Here is an 18,382-nt window from a genome sequence, read left to right as displayed (position 1 = left end):
TATTTGAAAGATGGTTCAGTAGATCTATGCAATAGGTTTTCTGTTACTGCTCTGAACAACGAGGGGGGCCATGTGGGGAGCAGGAAGGAGAATGTGTTGTTTCCTTGGATTATTTTTTTCTTTCATTTAGCTCACACCTATGAGAAAGCTATTCACACGTTCATTGGTATACTAAGTGTCTTATGTTGGCTTCTTTTCAGCTGGAAGAAATAAGCTATGATTAGCTGACAGGAGTGGGGAGGGGCTTTGATTGGTCTTGAACTCTCCCAGATGCAGGTTGCACGAAATTAGAATAAGCCACACCGTTTTGAGATTATATGCCCATATTATCCTAGAGCATAAACTGAAGGTTTTTACTGCTTGTGACCCATGTTTCGATGGTCACCCATGACTTTGTGTTGTGACGGCCATTGTAAGGACAGTGTAGTTGCCAGCTCGCCCCTTCTGGTTTATTTGTAAAGGATAGAACTGCTCATCTTAATATGTTTTGTGTAAGAAGAAGACATTGTCCTTTGGCATTGTCCAAATTTTCTTCTTGGTGGGGTGGTGACCAAGAAGGCTTAGAAGGGGCAGATGGCCAGCCTCTGGGTGCATATTCTCCCTAAGAAATTAGATATGACTATGGATGGTGCTTTTCTGAGACAAGGTAACCTGTTATTTGTAACATGAAGCCAGCAAAGTCTACCCAAAAAGTGTCAGGGGTGTGGAGTTGGGTTGTACCAGTAAGAAAATTGAAGGTTCCTGACAAAGAATTCCAAGAATACAAAGTCTATACTTAGAAGACTTCTTGTAAGAGAGTGGATCTAAGAAAGCCGTCGGGTTTTTATGTCATGAGATCTATTGCAAAACTTCCTAATATGGAGTACGTGCAACCCACTGTTCCTGGTGGGACTGCTTCCAGTGGTCGTAGCTCACTGGTGCCCCCTTGCGGTATTCAAGTCAGCTCACATTTTGTTGCCTCGGGTAAGAAGCCTGCCGGGAGGGAGGCACACTCCATTTCCGGGCGGACAAACTTCACCTCTGGGGCTGGAAGGCATGTATTTCTTCGCTTTTATTCAAACTTATTTCATTCCCTTTGTCATCTCTTTTAGGCCAAAGAACTACCGACTTTAAAGGATAATGATTTCATTAATGAGGGCCAAAAGATTTATATCGATGACAACAACAAAAAGGTGTTCCTGGAAAAACTGAAAAAGGATGTCGAGGTAAGAAAAATCAACGTGAAGGACAGCCCCGCTGGAGAAATGTCCCCACTCCTAAGTCTTAGAAGCTTCTTCAGCCGTCCATTTAAATCTGCAGGCGAGGGCGCCTGGGTGGCTCAGTGGGTTAAGCCGCTGCCTTCGGCTCAGGTCATGATCTCGGGGTCCTGGGATCGAGTCCCGCATCGGGCTCTCTGCTCAGCAGGGAGCCTGCTTCCCTCCCTCTCTCTCTGCCTGCCTCTCTGCCTACTTGTGATCTCTCTCTGTCAAATAAATAAATAAAATCTTTAAAAAAAAATAAAAATTAAAAAAAAAATAAAAAATAAAAAAAAAAAATAAATCTGCAGGCGAGGCCAAAATTCGTATTGTTCGTTACGAAAATCCCATCCAAACAGGTACCTCTCCCGTGTGATCTGGTTCAGGAAAGAGTGTCCTGCTTCGGCAGCTGCTTCCTCTAGACGATGGACCCAGGATGTCATCTGCGGGGCGTCCCCACCCTCGGGTTGCCACCGTCGGCGGGGAGCCTGTGTGGTCACAGCCTGCTCACACGGACTGCCCACGGCAACCAGAGGGAGGGTGACGCTGAGCGATGACATTCTGTCACACAGTAAAGCGTTTCAAAAACAAATGCTTAGTAACTGTTTGAATTTGGGGTTTTCTTCGTCTAAACCACATCTCGGTGTTAGTAAACACAGCCCCGGTCCCCTGGTGCTTTAACATTTCCACCAGCTTCTGTGGAAGTGACGTCATTAGGCCCACCAGGCCTCACACGTGGTGGGGACAGCGCCAAGGCTGTTCGCGACACTAGCGGCACGGGGGATGGTTGTGACACGCAAAACACTGTGAACATGGGCTTTTCGTCTCTCGTGAGGGAGGTTTTCTTAACTGTGTTTTTGTTTAAGAATTAAAAATATACTTTTCCCTATCCTTTTGTTGATTTTAAAGGCATCACAGCTCTCTTGTGGGACTTCCTTTTCTGATTCCTTTAGAAATTAATTCGGGGGGGAAAAAGATTTTCTTGAGATCCATTAGGTGAACAAGAGCGTGCGAAGAGAATGTTAATGTAGACAGTTCATGAACACGGTCTTGCTGAGCTGTGACTTCCTTCATATGTCTGTGTGAGTGTGGTATACTTTTTTCATTTTTATTTTTTTACTTTGAAATACAGTTCCCCCCCCCCCCAACACACACACACCAACACCAGTATAGCTCTTCTACTTAGAGGCTCTAGTGGAAAGTTTTCTTCTTCATGTCATGAAATAAAAATAATTAAAACGACTCGAGCCGACGATTGAGTGTCTTACATTCAACTGTATCCCCCGTGAGGGCAGAGCAGTTTTGCAATTGTGTTTTCCCTGTTCTGACGTCTCTTTCATTGTAAGACACCCAGACTGAGTGAGTGAGTTCATAATTTTATATCGTGGGTTTTCATTAAAAAAAAATTTTTTTTTCAACCTAGCTGGTGTAGGTTGTAGGTTCCAGTAGAACCTAAGTAGTGTTTGTGAAGGATACAATGTCTACTTGAAAAGAAAAGTAGAAAAACGTGTCGCTTTTATCATGTAACATTTTTTTTCCTCTAGTCTTTAGGTAACAAGCATTTTTTCCCCATGTTGCCAGTGACTATTGTTACCGTATATATTAGTTAAACATCAGTTAGACATTTCCCATATTTTGGTGTCAACTTGATCTAACTGGTAACTAGGTACTCTAGGTAGACCTGCTCACTTTCGGGTTTTTATTCCGCAATCAGCAATCCTTTGAGCTTGAGAATAATACCATTTGAGCAATTATGGTAAATATCCTTTAGGGTTATGTCCGATCTGCCAAAAAAAATTTAAAAATTTTGTTTCCATCCTTTTTTCTGTTGGCTACGTATCACTGGGCTCGACTCCGATACAATGTAACTGAAGCGGTTCCAGTTTACAGCTGAATTACATAAGGATCCTCTTAGTCCTTTTGTTGTCTCTAATAATGTCGTTGATTAGAGGATTTGGATAGTTTAATCCCATGCAGGGCTCTCGCACTTAGCTGTTTTGTTGAAATAGGAGCAGGGCATAAAGCATTCTTTCATTAAAAAAAAATTCTCAATGGCTGATACAAGTATCTTTAGTTTTGAAATTCATGCAGAAGCATCATTAAATTTTTAAGCAGGTAATTATGGTGAAGTGGCTTGACATCTGATCTTGATAAATGAGACTAGAATTTCATCTAGTTTTGTTTTTTCATTAACACTGTGCTTTCTAATGTAGCTGACTGGCCTATTCCTTTGAGTCCAGTGTTTTGGTTCAGGGTGGGGGTGGGGACGACTCTTTGTTTTTTACTTAATGCTTAAGCTAGAAGATGAGTTTATTATAGCTCAAGCAGCAATCCGTTTTTGTAGCAAAAAGAAAAGAATTGTCATGAGAATCTAGCTGCTTTTTTTTTTCCTGCAGCTGAAATCCTGCTCTGTTCATATACCCTGAAAATATTTTAATTCAGAAAGCTTTGCACATAACTATGTATGAGGGAGCCCTTTTCTCCAAAAGACCGTGCTCTTTGGAGAGTGAAATGGCTTTGGCCTTCTGGCCTGCTTGTTGTCAGCTCGCATCATGATGCTGGATGGTGGAAAGCTGGCACCCATCTCCTCTCACTGGGTCATGCTGGGAGCCCAGTGGTGTTGGGGAGCCCCTGCTACAGGGCATCTCAGCTATCATGTTTGTGGGCCCACAACCTTGGAAATGGGTGGGAGGCTGGGGACAGGGATGGTGGGCCGTCGACATTGACAGAGCCACTGGTAAGCCTAAAGCCCTTCCCAGGCGTTCAGTCTCTTTCATTCATAACTGCCCCCGAGGATGAGTGCTGACATTGCCCCAGTCTATGGATGAGAAAGCTGAGCCCAGAGACTGTGCAATTTGCTCAAAGACACACAGCTACTAAATTCAGTCTGGGGTCGGAGGCTGTCAGAGGCCACACTCCTGAGCTGCTCTGCTATGAGGTGCAAATTAAAAAAGTTTGTGAGAACACAGTTGAGACTTTGTTTCCCAATGAACGTCCCAGAGGAGGATCATTGTAACTTTTAACAAGTGATACGTGATAACTGTTCGATAGGGCTGGTTGGAATTTTAATTCTGCTTTGAGATGTGTTAGGAGGTGGTAATTCGGTAGAACAAATGTGTTAATAAAGTTAGCAAATAAAGTGAATTTAAATTTTGTGAAGGAGAGTTTATTAATGGCTCTCTTACCACATAGTTTTCCAGAAGGGTTTGTGACAGGGCTCATGAAAGGTCTTGAAGATTCTAGCTCAAAGATTTGGCATACAGAGGAATTAATTATGAAGGAATCAGATTAGGTGGGATATTCTGAGGGGAAAAAAAGAAGCCGACCAAAGGTCTGGCAGATAATTATTTAAAAGTTGGAAAGTAGGAAAGGCGAGGGACCTAAAGATTATAAAGATTTAAAAATTGTCATGCTTTGAAATCTTATGTACTTAAAAAAAAAATCAATAAATTTGAGTCAGAAACTTCATGGGATGAGCAGAACACAGAGCAAGTATGTATTAAGTTCCTTAATGTCAGCTGGAGGCCAACCCCAACAGTACAGCCCTTAACCCCTGCCCTCCTTTCCTTCCCCTCAACGTGGTGTCTTCCCGGCCACGGTGATACCCAGCAGGAATTTTCTCTAATAAGAATCTCGGGTTTATTGCCACATTTCATTCCGCTCGACTTCAGAAGAGATTTAAAATTGTTTGTGAAGATAAGAACCAGTGAATCTCTGAGCTTTTCCACAGTTTCTCCTCTTGGCCCACCTCACTGAACCCCTCTCCATGTTTAAAGTGCAAATTTGATGAAAAAGTCCTTCTACCGTAATAACAACCCGCGCGATCATGTCACAGCCTCCATGGTTACCTGCAAGGCGCTGTTTTCATTTCCTGAGCTATGCTCTCTATGTCCTCTCCACCCTCCCCCTGGCATTAGTGGCATTATCCCATTTTATAGTTGGAATAACTGAGGCTCAGAGAGGTGAGCTCATTGTCAAGGCACAGAGCTAGTAAGCAAAAGAAAGGAGATTTAATCTTCCATCTGACTCCCAAATTTAGACTCTTTTTATTTTAAAGATTTCCTGGTACTTTAATTAAAGAATAAAGGGGTCAGCCTTATCAGCAAAACCTATTGCTGTTCCCCACTCTGCTGTCCTTGGTCTCCCATTTCCCTCTGTGTCGTAGATCGGAACACTTATGTAATACCCGCTTGGGACCGTGGTTGGGGTCCTTGATCTTGGCTGTGTCAAAGCAGCTTCCCACCTAGAGACGCATTTGACACCTAACCGGTGGTTTCGCTTGAGGTTTTAGATGCAGAGCTGCCTGACTGGGAAGGAGCCTGGGCCGTGGTCTGACTGCGGATCTCAGGCCGGGAAAGGGCCTGGCATTGTGAGCAGCAGCCATGTGAGAAGGGACACTGGAACCTGGAGACCTTCCGCAGACTGAGTGAGGCAGGCCAGCCCTGTCATTCCTGCCCGCTGACCTTTGCAAGTTCATCACAGGCAGCCCTCTTCCTTTTGTAATAAAGCCCACTTGAGTTTTGTTTTGTTTTGTTTTTTTAAAGATTTTATTTATTTATTTGACAGAGAGAGATCACAAGTAGGCAGAGGCAGGCAGAGAGAGAGAAGGAGGGGAAGCAGGCTTCCTGCTGAGCAGAGAGCCCAATGCGGGGCTCGATCCCAGAACCTGGGATCATGACCTGAGCCGAAGGCAGAAGCTTTAACCCACTGAGCCACCAGTTCCCCCCCCCCCGCCCCCCCGCCGCCTTGAGTTTTTGAAAGCCAGCCACATGAAGGTGGAACAGTGGACTCCCGTGTTCCGGGGAATACTCATTCCCTCAGCACGCAGACGCGTGATAAATGGTCTCATTGTACTCCTGGTGGCTGCTGCCTCTTACGTCTCGGGCCGAGGTTTCTGTGTTGCTCTGTGCTGTTTTTACCTGGAGGCAGTGACTATTTCTTTGAGAAAGGGGTTAGGGAGGTTAGGGTGAGGTAAGCAGCAGGCATCTCATTCACTGGTTCAGTAAATATCAAGACCGACCGTCCCTTCCTGGCAGACAGGAACACAGGGCAGAAACAGCCAGAGCTCCTACCCTCATGGAGCTGCCACGTTCGGGGAAGAGAGACGTGACTCACATAATCTAACAAGATGAATGAGCAGCTGAGCCAAGCTTCATTAAGGAAAAGTGTGCTGGTCCATCCATGCCCGCCCTTTGGGATGTGGCCTAGGCAGGAACCAGGAAAGGCTTCCCATAAGCAAGTGTCTCTGCAGCTGAGATCTGAAGTCAGGTGGCAGGTAACTGGGTGTGATAAGGCCAGAAGGTGGGCCAGAACAGAGTTCAAGGTGGCCCGGGAGGTAATGGAACCAAACTATCTTGGCCCACTGGGCCATGTTAGAGTTTGCTTCTGGCCAGCAGGACATGGGATACCATGAAGGCCTTAGCAGGGGCAAGGCAAGATCAAACTTGCCTTTGAAGAAGATCTTCCCTTCCCAGAGGACTGGGGGTCAGTTTGCACAGCCTCGATTTTACCACTTCCCAGGGAGCTTCCAAGGGCCTGGGAAGAGCAGGGATGGAGAGACGGGACCTTTGCCTGGCCGCAGGTCAAGGGGAGCAGGCCCTGGCCCGGCCAAGCCCCCACCCACTCTGCACCCACATGCGCGCGTGCGGACCCTGCAGGGAGATGCTGTCACCTGGTAATCAGTGTCTGCAGCTGTGTGCGCCCAGACCTCTAGAGCGTGTCCGGGATGGGCAGAGGGGGCAGGCCAGATAGACTCTAGACAGAGGGGTCAGGGCGGGCGCTGTGCTAGATGTGGGAGAGGGCCGTGTGGGGGGCAGAGGAGGCCTGACCCTGTTCTCTAGGAGCTCAGAGGCTGAGCTCAGCCCCAGGCAAAGCTGTCTGGGACCCACGGCCACTAGTGAGCAACCTGCCTGTCCTATCTGCTGGGCGGCAGAGGGTGTGACTGGGGATTTCGGACGCAGTGTTTCCCGAATGTCTTGTTCCCAAATCAGTAGGCCCATGGGGCACTCTGAAGGGGCGAGAAGAGCAGGCTTCATGATGGAATCAGCGTGGGGCCTGCTGCTGGTGTGTACCCCATCTCAGTGACTCACCGTCCTTAGTAACTTTGGGAGGCCCTCCTCCTCAGAAACCACTGGATTTGATTGACTCATTTTTTTTCCCCTACTAGTGTTGCAAAGAACAAGACTTGGGAAAAGCTGCCTTAATGCAGTTTCCAGAAGCAGCCTAATGCAGTATAAAGAACAGGAGCTTCGAACGTAGGATCCTGAATTCACTCTGCCTTAGCTTTGATTCCGTGGGCAAGCTCTTCTAATCTCTCCGAGCCTGTTTGCTGTCTTGCACGGGGATCGGAATGTCTGTCTCAGGCTAGGCCCGCTGTCTCCGCACCCTGCCGGGCCTGGCTCTCTTCCACCACCAGGCGCTTGTGGGGAGCAGACCAGGTACCCAAGGTCCGGCTACGTGGCTGGGAGGCTGGCTCCGCGTGGGTAAAAGATTCATAAAAGCTTTATGAATACAATACCACAACTTTATGGTATTCTTACTGCCTCAAGAGGGGGAAGACTGCCCACACAGAGCAGCTCCCGGCCAGATGCACCATGACACCCAGCAGCGGCGGGACGAGCAGTCTCTGGCCACTGGCTGAGGGAGGTGGAAAGTTCTTCTGTGAGGACTTGAAAAGGGGAGTGTGGGAAAGCCCGCGGGAGGAGCAAGAGCTTCCTCTGTCTCTGGGGCTCAGCAAACTGATCGAAGGCATGAGAACCGGCACTCCATTTTATTTGTTGTTGGCTCTTTTTCTTGTTTCACTAGAATAAGTAACATCTTTATTTCTTTACGCAGCTTTACTGAGGTATAGTTGACCACCGTATTATAGGATATTTCATGCATACATGGTGGTGACTGACGTGTGTATCCCCGGGAAAGGATTTCCCCACGAAGTTATGAACACAGCCATCACCTCGCATAGTGACCTTTGTTCTCTGGGTGAGAACATTTCAATTCTGCTCTCTTAGCCGATGCCAGTGATACAGTACAGCATTACCGACTGCGGTCACCACGTTCGACATTAGCTCCTCAGAACTTACTCCTCTGAGAGCTGGAGCTTTGTACCCTTTCACCAACTCTATGTCTTCCACGCCCTTCAGCCCTCAGCAGCCATGTTTCCGCTGTTTCTAGGAGTTAAATCTCACACACACACACACACACACACATACGTGATATCACACAGTATTTGTCTCTCCCTGTCTGGCTTCTTTCACTTAGTATAATGCCCCCAGGTTCACCCACGTTGTCACAAATGACAGAATTAATTTCTTTCTTGAGGCCAGACAACGTCCCACTATATACGTACGGATCACGTTTTCTCGATCCGATCGCCCACTGACAGACACCGAGCTTGTTTTCCCTACATCTTATGTAGGCTTATGTAGGCTGTTATGAACGATGCTGCCGTGAACATGGGTGTACAGCGATCTCTCCGAGATAATGATGTTGTTTCCTTTGGATCTGTACCTAACACTAGGGTTGCTGGATCTTTCGGTAGTTCTGTTTTTAATTTCTTGAGGAATTTTCATACTGTTTTCCACAGCGGCTGCACCAGTTTGCATTCCCACCAAGAGGGCACAAGGTTCTCATTTCTCCACATCCTCGCCAACACTGGTTCTCTTGACTTTTTGAGACTCGCTGTCCTAACAGGGGTGAGGTGACCGTTCATTGAGGTTTTGATCTGCATTCCTCTCATAACAAGTGTTGTGGGGTCTCTCTGTACCTGTTGGCCGTTCAGACTCTTTTTTGCCAAAGGGTTTGCATGTATCAATTTTTAAGTATCAGGTCTCTCCAACCTCACTTAGCTATCTAAACAAAGAGTTGTGTGATTTTTCTTTTTCCCCCGAGCTTAAATGAGGGAGAGTCAGCCTGGCCCGAGGAGACTCATGGTGCGAAGACAAGGAAATGGGAGCTGAGCAAGAGGAGAGCAGGCAGGAGGCGGCCTGGGCTGCTGAGGAGCGGAAGGCATCAGGGACAGCGGGGGCAGCTCCTCTCCTTGTCCCAAGGGAGCGTGGCTTTCTCTCCAGCTCGGAGAACGGGCTGTTCCCAACAGGCTCAGGATGAGAAGTGGCTCTGCGGGTCTCCACAAATTGATCTCATTTCAGTTCCAGCCAGAACTTCAGACCTATAATTTCACATGCTTGCCCTTTGCGTAAGGAAGTTCATTTCCTAGGTTCTAGCTGAGCCGCCCGAGGCCCGCCAGCTGCTCCGCATCACCGAGCGGGGATGGCACCGAGGCCCCAAGGGTTGGGGTCGTGCGTTGTCTTCTTGGGCCACAAGCCCAGGGTCAGAGCAGTCTTGGACCCTGTGCCGAGCCGGCCCGCTGGGGGACTGGGGGCTGCCGGCCTCTTAGCCAGCAGACGGGCCGCCACGCTCTGTCCTCAGTGGGACTGGCCACATCGGACTTGAGCGGTTAGAACAGTGTGCTTCAGACCGTGAGTCCGGGGACGTCTACTTAGAAGAAAAATCATGACCTGAAAAGGCAAACGAGAACTTGGCAGGCAGGAGTAAGCTGCCCCACGGGGCCAGGTCCTGCCCCACCTTAGTCTCCCCACGGCTGGACCAGGGGAAGGAGGGAGGAGAGGCCTCCTGGGCCTGTGCCACTGCGTGGGAAGGGAGCCACGTCCGGCTGCTCCGGTCCCCCCCGCTCCCGTCATAAGGAAATCCGAGAAGGACAGAAGGACCGAGTTAGTCACCAGAGCACTGACACGGGCATTTGCTGCCTGATGGGGACATTTGGGCTTTTACATCTTTGTGATAGACAGCATAATAATCTGCTCTCAGCCCAGTGTGCTGAATTTCAAAGTGCTTTCACAAGAGACTGCTGGAAGCTACTTGGGAGGTCCCTGGTTTTTCCCATCAGCCAGTCTTAATTGTCGGGAGAACGGCTCTCTCCCCTCCTTCGTGCCAGTCATGCGCTCTGCTCTTTGGGGTATCCAGCCTCCATGTGATCAGTGCATGCCTCTCGGCATCCAGCTCCGCGTTTCAGGGAACATAATACCAGGGCTGAGCCAGCCCCAAGTGTGGGGCTACGTTTTTGGCCAGAGAAGCTGCCTGGGACTGTGAGAGCATCATAAAGGAGGCTCCTGGCTGGCCGCCTCTTAGGGAGTCCCTCGCCTCATTTCTGCTGCCCCTTCCCTCCCAGCGTCCCCCCACAGGCATTTTCCGGGGCCCGTTTGCTTCAGTTCTGGGGGTTCGTTTAAGGCATGACTGACCCTGTTGCCTCCCCCCACCCCCGCCTTCCCAGTTTCTTGCTCAGTTAAAGCTCATGGACTACAGCCTCCTGGTGGGAATCCACGACGTGGAGAGAGCCGAACAGGAAGAGGTGGAGTGTGAAGAGAATGACGGGGAAGAGGAGGGGGAGAGCGATGGCGCCCACCCCGTCGGGACCCCGCCGGACAGTCCTGGAAATACGCTGAACAGCTCACCGCCCTTGGCTCCAGGGGAGTTTGACCCGAACATTGATGTCTATGGAATTAAATGCCATGAAAGTGAGCTGAGTTATTACCAACTCTTTTTATCTATGAAATGGTTTGATTTTTGCATTGTTTCCTACCAGGAATTGTAATCCCCGTTAAAAGTAGGCCGCCCTCCAAGACTTATTCCCCAGAGCCCCAGGAATCGATTCCGGGATAGGAGTATGTTAAGAGGATCTGTAATCTCTGGTTTTGAACCTACTGTGATAAGGCCCTTGAGTTTTTTGATGTTGAGGGAGTAGAGCGAAGCCACCAACTAGTTCATATACACAACACACATGTGCGCGCACTTCTGGAGATGTAGGGGGTACGTAGAAGAAATGTTTGTGAATGTTTTCTTAGCTCTCACATGGCTCTGAAAGAGCTTCAGGGGTCTCTCCAGCGCCGGGTACAGATGGGGTCCCTTCCAAACCTCGCTCAGCCACTCTGTAACGGTGGGGGTCTCATCACTACCAGCCCTTTCCCTTTCACGAGCGCTGAAGCTGGCCCAGGGTGTGGGAGGAGAATGTCTGATTTGCTGTTGTCCGTCTTCTCCTGAGCGGACACTCCGTCACTGCACCCCACCCCGGCCCCGTTAAAGGGTCTGTGGCTCTCTTCTCTAGCATGAGCGCAGTCTCAATCCTCAAAATCCGCATGATTGGGTATTTGAAGGGAGTATTACCTTCTACTTTAGCTACTTACGCATGAGAAAACCAAAATAATTTAGAGAGGTCATAATTGCCAGCCTCTTATTTTTTGAGTAATAAAAATGATGGTTCATCATTGTTTAAAAAAAAAAAAAAAAATCTCATGGAGCATATCAGCCAAGTGAGTTTGAGCTGTGTTTATTTTGCTCACCAAAATTCTCAACACAGAAAATTAGATATAGTCAAATGTACTTCTCTTATTGTGTATAATTAAAACAGCATTATACTGGTAGAAATATGCAGGAAGACATATCCTCTAAAGGATGCCTTTATCCAGTTCTGATGCTAGACTCAATGAGAATTACAAACAGGCATGCCTCAAAGATACCCTGGGTTCTAGACCACAATAAAGCAAGTCGAATGAATGTGCTGGTTTCCCAGTGCGTATAAAAGTTGTGTCTACCCTAGCCTATAGTCTATTTGTGCAATAGCACTGTGTCTGGAAAAAAAACCATACAATCTTATTTTAAAAACACTTTATTGCTAAAATATACTAGCCATCATCTGCACTTTCAGTGAGTTTTAATCACTGATCAAACATCACAATAAAAATAATGAAAAAGTTTAAAATATTGCTAGGATTACCAGAATGTGACGGAGACACAAAGTGAGCAAATGCTGTTGGAAAGCTCCGTGCAGGGTTGCAGGGAAAGGAGGCAGTGTCTGCGAAGCGCATTACAGCTGTAATGGTAGGAAAGGATTAAGGAGCAAAATTACTTCTATTGTATTTTTAAAATAGCACTTTTCTTTACACCAAGGCAATACATAATGATTAAGGAAAATGCAGATTAACAAAAAAGGAAAACAGTCTTGCCCTTGGACCCTCTACTGGTGATATTCTGGGGTTATACTTTTTTTTTTTTTTTTTTTACTTTTTAAATTGAGAGAGAATTGGGGACAGGAAAAAAAAAAGCTATTTAACAGGGATATGCAGGAGTTACATGGATTTTTTTTCAAATTACGATTTTATTTTTTTAGCACTTATTTTTGTTTTGTACTTGGGGAGAGCTCACACACCACGTTAGGTTAGTTCTGGACGTCCGGCATAGGGATGGGACCAGTCTGTCCGTGACACGGTGCTCCCCACGGGGGTGGCTACAGTCTGTCCCCTCAGAACACCGTTAGCCTCTCACTGCCTGTATTCCTTATGCTGTGCCTTGGTACTCACTCCAGAACTGGAAGCATCCCCCAGCCCTACGCCCCCATTTTGCCTCTCTCCCCACCCCATTAAACCCAGAGGAGGGAGTAAAAAGTAACTTGTCGTTTTCCAGAATGTGCTTGAGCTGCCGTGTACCCGGCCTTTGTGGTCAGACCCCTCTGGTCCCCGTCCCGGATTCCTCACCCCCCGGCGGTGCTCTTCTAGGCCATGTCACTGGTCCCACAATCGTTGCTCTCGTCCCTTTACAGACTCGCCCAGGAAAGAGGTGTACTTTATGGCAATTATTGACATTTTGACTCATTATGATGCAAAAAAGAAAGCTGCCCACGCCGCCAAAACTGTTAAGCATGGGGTAAGTACCTTCACCGTGTTTCCCTCTCCACTCTGGGGCCCCGCTGCTATCTGCGGTGTGGGGACCGGCTCTGCTCCTTGCCGCCAAGCTGGCCAGAGTCCCTTGGGGGTTCTTGTTCGTTTGGGGGATCACGTTCGGAGTGTGAGACTGAGAGGCAGCAAATGCCAACAGGCTCATACCAGCTCTCCCCACACCCTGAGCAAGTCACTTAAACTCAGTGCCTCGTCCTTTTACACACGGGATAGTCACAGACATGTGCATCTCTAGAATATTGTACAAATGCGTTTTTGTTGGGAAAATGCTTCAAAGATAAAAGTGAAGACAGCTAAGTGTTTTCATAGGAGTCCTCAAAACTGACCTGTTGAAACTATTCAACTCTCTGTGCTTCTTCTGTGCTTCAGACACTTCTGTGTCTTCACTCTTCTGTGCTTCAGACACTTCCCAGACGTGCAGGATTATCTTCCATTTTGTACAGTGAACTGTATTTTCTCTCTCTTTTGGGTGCAAGGTCCAAGTTTGATAACACGAATTCTTCACCTTCATCGTGCTTGTTCTAAATTATCACTATTCTGTGCATAGGGTGACTTGCTGAATTCCCTGTGACGAGCCCGTGATGGCCAGTTGTGTAGCCTACTCAGGGTCACAGCACTAGAAAGTGGTAGAAATGGGACTGCTCCCCGGAACCTAGCCAGCCCCCTGCTCTCTGGTAGTCCCATCCCCCTGCTCTACCAGCAAAAAACCCCTGCCTGGTTGAACTTCCCATGTTGTGACCATCCATTATGCTCATATTGTAGAGATTTGTTTTGGCTTTCCAGGCATTGCTAAAAAAAGCTAGAGACCCCCAGCCAATAGCAATGAACTTGTGCCCTGACCCATTCACACAAGGAGGGGTGCCTGCCTTTAGTGTGTATAGCCAGCCAAGAGACACGAGAACATCAGCCTCGATTGAAGGCTCTTTTTCTGTATTTTAAAAGCAAACAGGCTGTCCTCCCAGCAAGGGAGCCAACCTAAAGCCATATTCTCTTTGCCAAAGAAACATTTTAGTTACATCACCAACAACTATGTATGGTATCCCTGCTGTGTGCAAAGCAGGGCTGAAGACCTCCCCCAGCCCACTGCTGGAGTCCAGGTCCTGTATCGGTACCTGGGGGCTCTCACCTGGCAGCTGGCATCCCTCGGAGTAGCTTTTGCGAAATATGTGCATGCCTGAGGCACCGTCCCCCTTCTCTGGTTCTCAGTCCAGTGCAGGAGGCTGGGGGAGGTCTAGAAAAGGCTCTGTAGTCATTCTGATGCTCACCTCTGGCAGAGAACCACGGGTCTACTGCAGAGATCAACTGGTCAGAAGCCCTATAATCCATATTTTTTTTTTAAGATTTTTTTAATTTACTTATTTGACAGAGAGATCACAAGTAGGCAGAGAGGCAAGCAGAGAGAGAGGAGGAAGCAGGCTCCCCACTGAGCAGAGAGCCTCTGCGGGGCTCGATCCCAGGACCCTGAGATCATGACCTGAGCCGAAGACAGGCTTAGCCCACTGAGCCACCCAGGTGCCTCTATAATCCATATTTGAGCCTTCCCAGATGTGTAACCTTGAGAAAACACTCCGGAGCTTAAGGGCCCTAACTAATAAAGGAGTCCTAACCCCCTGCTGACGGGGTTTAGTGGAGGACACTCGAAGTGAGCAGGTCCTCTGTGTCTGAGCCCTCCCCTCCCCACATGTGCTGCAGCATCACACACCCTGGGGAGCTCGAAATCGATCAGAGCAAGCATGGCTCCATTCTAGTCTCTTCTACGAGACCCCGGCTCGGCTCCACAATACGCCACGGACTGTGCACAAGTTTGCAGGAGCGAGACCTTACTCTTAGCAAAGGAATGTTGTGTCGAGCTGCTGCTGGGAACTCTTCTCTGCCTTCAAGGCCTGGGCTCCTCCGTGGAGATCCCCATGGCCCAGGCCAGGCTGGGAAATTACAGGTTCCCCGGGGAGCATGGGTGTCTAAAAATAGCCCGTGGTGACTTCATAAAACTGGTCTTGCCCTCTGCGGCTCAGGAAACTGGCCAGTAACTACATACCTCGGGTCTGGTCGCCAGGGCTGCCTCCCAGAATGAGAACTCCCCGCTGAGCCTCCGCGAGGGGCCCCCCTTCCTTGCTCCAGGCAGGTCTCTGTGAAGGGGAACAATGGCAGCCCTGTGCCCCACGCTGAGGGAGCCCGCCCCGGCCCCTGCCCCTGCGGGGGGAGGTGCCATCCACAGCCTGAGGTCTCACCTGGCCGGGGGGGGGGGGGGGGGGGGGGGGGGGGGGGGGGGGGGGCAGCTGATCCAGACCCGCTGCTGTGACTGTCACCCCTCTTGTGAGTGCTCCGCCCCTTACCTGAGTCCTGATAAAGAAACCTCATCCTCTGTCCTTGTCGGTTCCCTTCAGCCAAATGCTGCTATTGGCATCATTCTCAAGGATCTCCAGTCTGCCCTCCTGCAAAACAGCAACATTGTTCGTGTGGCTTCTGAGCGGGGCCCCACAGTCCGCCGCGCGACAGGCACATCCCAAACATGGCTAGTTTGAGTTTTGTTTTTTTAAAACTGCTGAAGTCAGTGTGATAACAGCATCTGTTGTGACTGACTCTTCGCCTCATTTTCACAGATTTCTAAGAACCTTGATTATTTGGACACAATATGCAAGATATCTCATGTGTTAAGAACAGAGGCAGAGATTGGAAAATTAGTAGCTTTGTGTTTAGCTGCAATTGGAAATTGCTATAGAAACTAAGTAGTAATTATATTGATAATTCTTCTCTTTTAAAACTGCCCAGGCTGGTGCAGAGATCTCGACCGTGAACCCAGAACAGTATTCAAAGCGCTTTTTGGACTTTATTGGCCACATTTTGACGTAACCTCCCACATGGCCTTGGACGGACATGAGCACGGGAAGGACAGAGGTGGCTTCGGTGTTAGGAACAACGAAAACCAAACTCAGTGAAGCACACCTCCTCGTTTACATCTTCAGGCCGAGATGACTGATTTGGAGGCTACTCGCTTTAACAGCTACCTGATATTTCCCAGCATCGTTCTAGCTATTTCTGACACGTGTGCGTGCGTGCGTGTGTGTCTGCGCGCGTGTATGCGTGGATCTTCAAAATTAATTCATTAATTAATGAATGAATGAAAACCGGTCAGCTTCAGTCAGAGTGCATTTGGGCAACCACCCTCTGATTCCAGCTGTGGATGGATGGATGGATGGGTGAGCACATGTGGGGGGAGGGGGCAAAGGCAATGCATGTCAGACCGACCACGTTGGCTTCACGCGATAAACTGTGGATCAGTTTATTTTTTGGAGTTGAAAGATGTGACAGTATTCATAATAATAATGAAGATAATAATAATGAAGATAATAATGATGGTGATTAAAAGAAAAAAACTTACTGCGAATGTTACATTTCTACCACGCACGCTGACACTCCGTTATAGTTGTCCGCCAAGCCCCTGGCGCTGGCTGGGGGAGCGCAAGCATCGCCAGCACGCCCGGGCTCAGGGTCCTGCCTCCATGGTGTCGGGACTCCTGGTGTCCGGGGACAAAGGCCCCTCCTCCAGCAAGAAGCCGATGCCCCTAGTGACTCTTGTCTGTACATTTTCACCTCAGTAAGTATGTCCAGGAAAACTGCTTACTTCTCTTTTCTTGCCTGGAGCTTCTTCACTGTTACACTCTTATGTTGCAATATAGGAATTAATGCTACAAAATAAAAATAAAGCTTACCTGAAAAGTGCATAGTTTTGGGCAATGGTATCTACATCTCCTACTGTGGGAAGGTGAGCAAAGCATTAGAACTCTGAATTTTCCTGTTAACAATGGCAAATCTGGATTCTAAGATGTTTGTTTCACCATTGATTAAACAGTGGTATTTTGTTATGAATTATCCCTTTAACTGAAACCCTCGATTTTACTGTTTACATTATTAGGAAAACAGGGATATTTTTGAATCTAAAAATTTAATGTACAGCATGTGATTTCTGAAGTTTACATGTAAAGTCATTTTACAGTGTAGGTGAAATAATGTCTGTCATATTTTGAAGTGTATCCTGCAGTCACGTTTGTGGGTGAATGTTTTATTCAGAGTACATGGCAGGCAGGCTTATACAATAAAAGGAAAAGGGTTGTTTTGTTTCCTCCAGATGTACATTAATCAAACTGATTTTTTTTTTAATGTTTAACCCAAATCTGGTTATGTAAGTTCATTGCCCTAAACTGTGCTGGTTGTGTTTTGATCAGTTTATAAGTTTCCAACATCAATCATGTATTTACCAACTTTCTGGCATTCTCCGAAAGGCGTCAAGCTAAAATATTAGACTTGCTTAGAGTAGGTTATCAACTTATACACTGTGCTAAAGCTGTGCCTTTGAAATTCTTTGTTTAAAACACGAGATGATTTTTGTAGGCAGTTTCAGGAAAGAAAAAAAAAAAGCCACCTTTCAGTGATTACTTAGAACTAAGCAAACACCCCCTGCCATACTGCCCCTTCCAGGAACTTTACTTCAGGGCTTATCAAGACCTCGGTTGTGCCCACTGCGTGTGGGTTGACTTGGGAAAACGAGGTGATGGCAAAATCGGGGTCTCTGAAAGCCAGCAGCAACACCATTCTACAACTAGTGACTTCACCCGAGGTCTGTGAGTCACGGTGGCTGACGTTCTCGCCCCTGTGCCATGGCTGTCCAAATCTGAATTTTATGTCCTCAGATTAGCTGAGACTGGGATCTGGGCCCCCTCCCCCCTCCCCCCCTCCCCCACCATTCATTCTGGCATCGAGTCGGTTTCAGTGTTCTCAAGTCATGCTGTGGTTTCTTTGACCCAAGACTACAAAAGTGAGACCCTGAAGTAAAGAAGAGGTACACGTACATTATCTGAGTAACCATTTCCTTTGTGGCCAGTCTGTGTATGCTTTTAGAAGTTTACAACATGCTTTTTTTTTTTTTTTTTTTTGTCTGTAACAGTCTCTGTCGTTCATTTGTCGATAAACTGTTTGGACAGAGTGAGGAAGTTTGCCTTGTATCTCCTAGTGCTAACAATACACTCCAGTCATGAGCCAGGCTTTACAAAATAAAGCACTTTGATGACTCAAGGTGGATCCTTCGTTGCTCTCTCTCCATTGTGTTTCTCTCTACTGCAAATGAATTCTAAGTCCTCGGTACTTAGCTGATCCTTGAAGTAGTAAAAGTGAAATTGAATCTTCTCCCTCTCTAGAGCTTTGCCTTCAACCTGTGACTTATTTTATTAGTAAACAGAAACTAAATGGGCATACTGCAAGAGGGACAGGCGGAGAAAAATCTCTCTAGTGAATACAACTGTTTCATTTTTAACTTCTCCCAACCATCGTTCTTGTGTCAGCACTGTTTGGAACTTGCTTGGGGTTCCGCGGACGGGTGGAGGGCTCTCTGACCGCATTCTCCTGCCG

General features: G+C 47.7%; 1 protein-coding gene across 1 annotated transcript in view; it reads left to right on the top strand.

The window, feature by feature from the left end:
• The window catches only part of PIP4K2A (phosphatidylinositol-5-phosphate 4-kinase type 2 alpha), a 176,264-nt gene extending 158,215 nt beyond the window's left edge, over positions 1–18,049 (top strand). Inside the window, exons 7-10 of the mRNA XM_046012352.1 lie at positions 1,092–1,205; positions 10,522–10,765; positions 12,844–12,947; positions 15,749–18,049. Of these exons, the coding sequence (XP_045868308.1) occupies positions 1,092–1,205; positions 10,522–10,765; positions 12,844–12,947; positions 15,749–15,829 (543 nt within the window). The 3' untranslated portion in view covers positions 15,830–18,049. The remainder of the gene's footprint in view (positions 1–1,091; positions 1,206–10,521; positions 10,766–12,843; positions 12,948–15,748) is intronic.
• Positions 18,050–18,382: the final 333 nt, after the last annotated feature.

This window comes from Meles meles, chromosome 7 (genome assembly GCF_922984935.1).
Source record: "Meles meles chromosome 7, mMelMel3.1 paternal haplotype, whole genome shotgun sequence".
NCBI lineage: Eukaryota > Metazoa > Chordata > Mammalia > Carnivora > Mustelidae > Meles > Meles meles.
The sequence above is the reverse complement of the archived record's forward strand: the minus strand, read 5'-3'. Positions and strand labels throughout refer to the sequence as shown.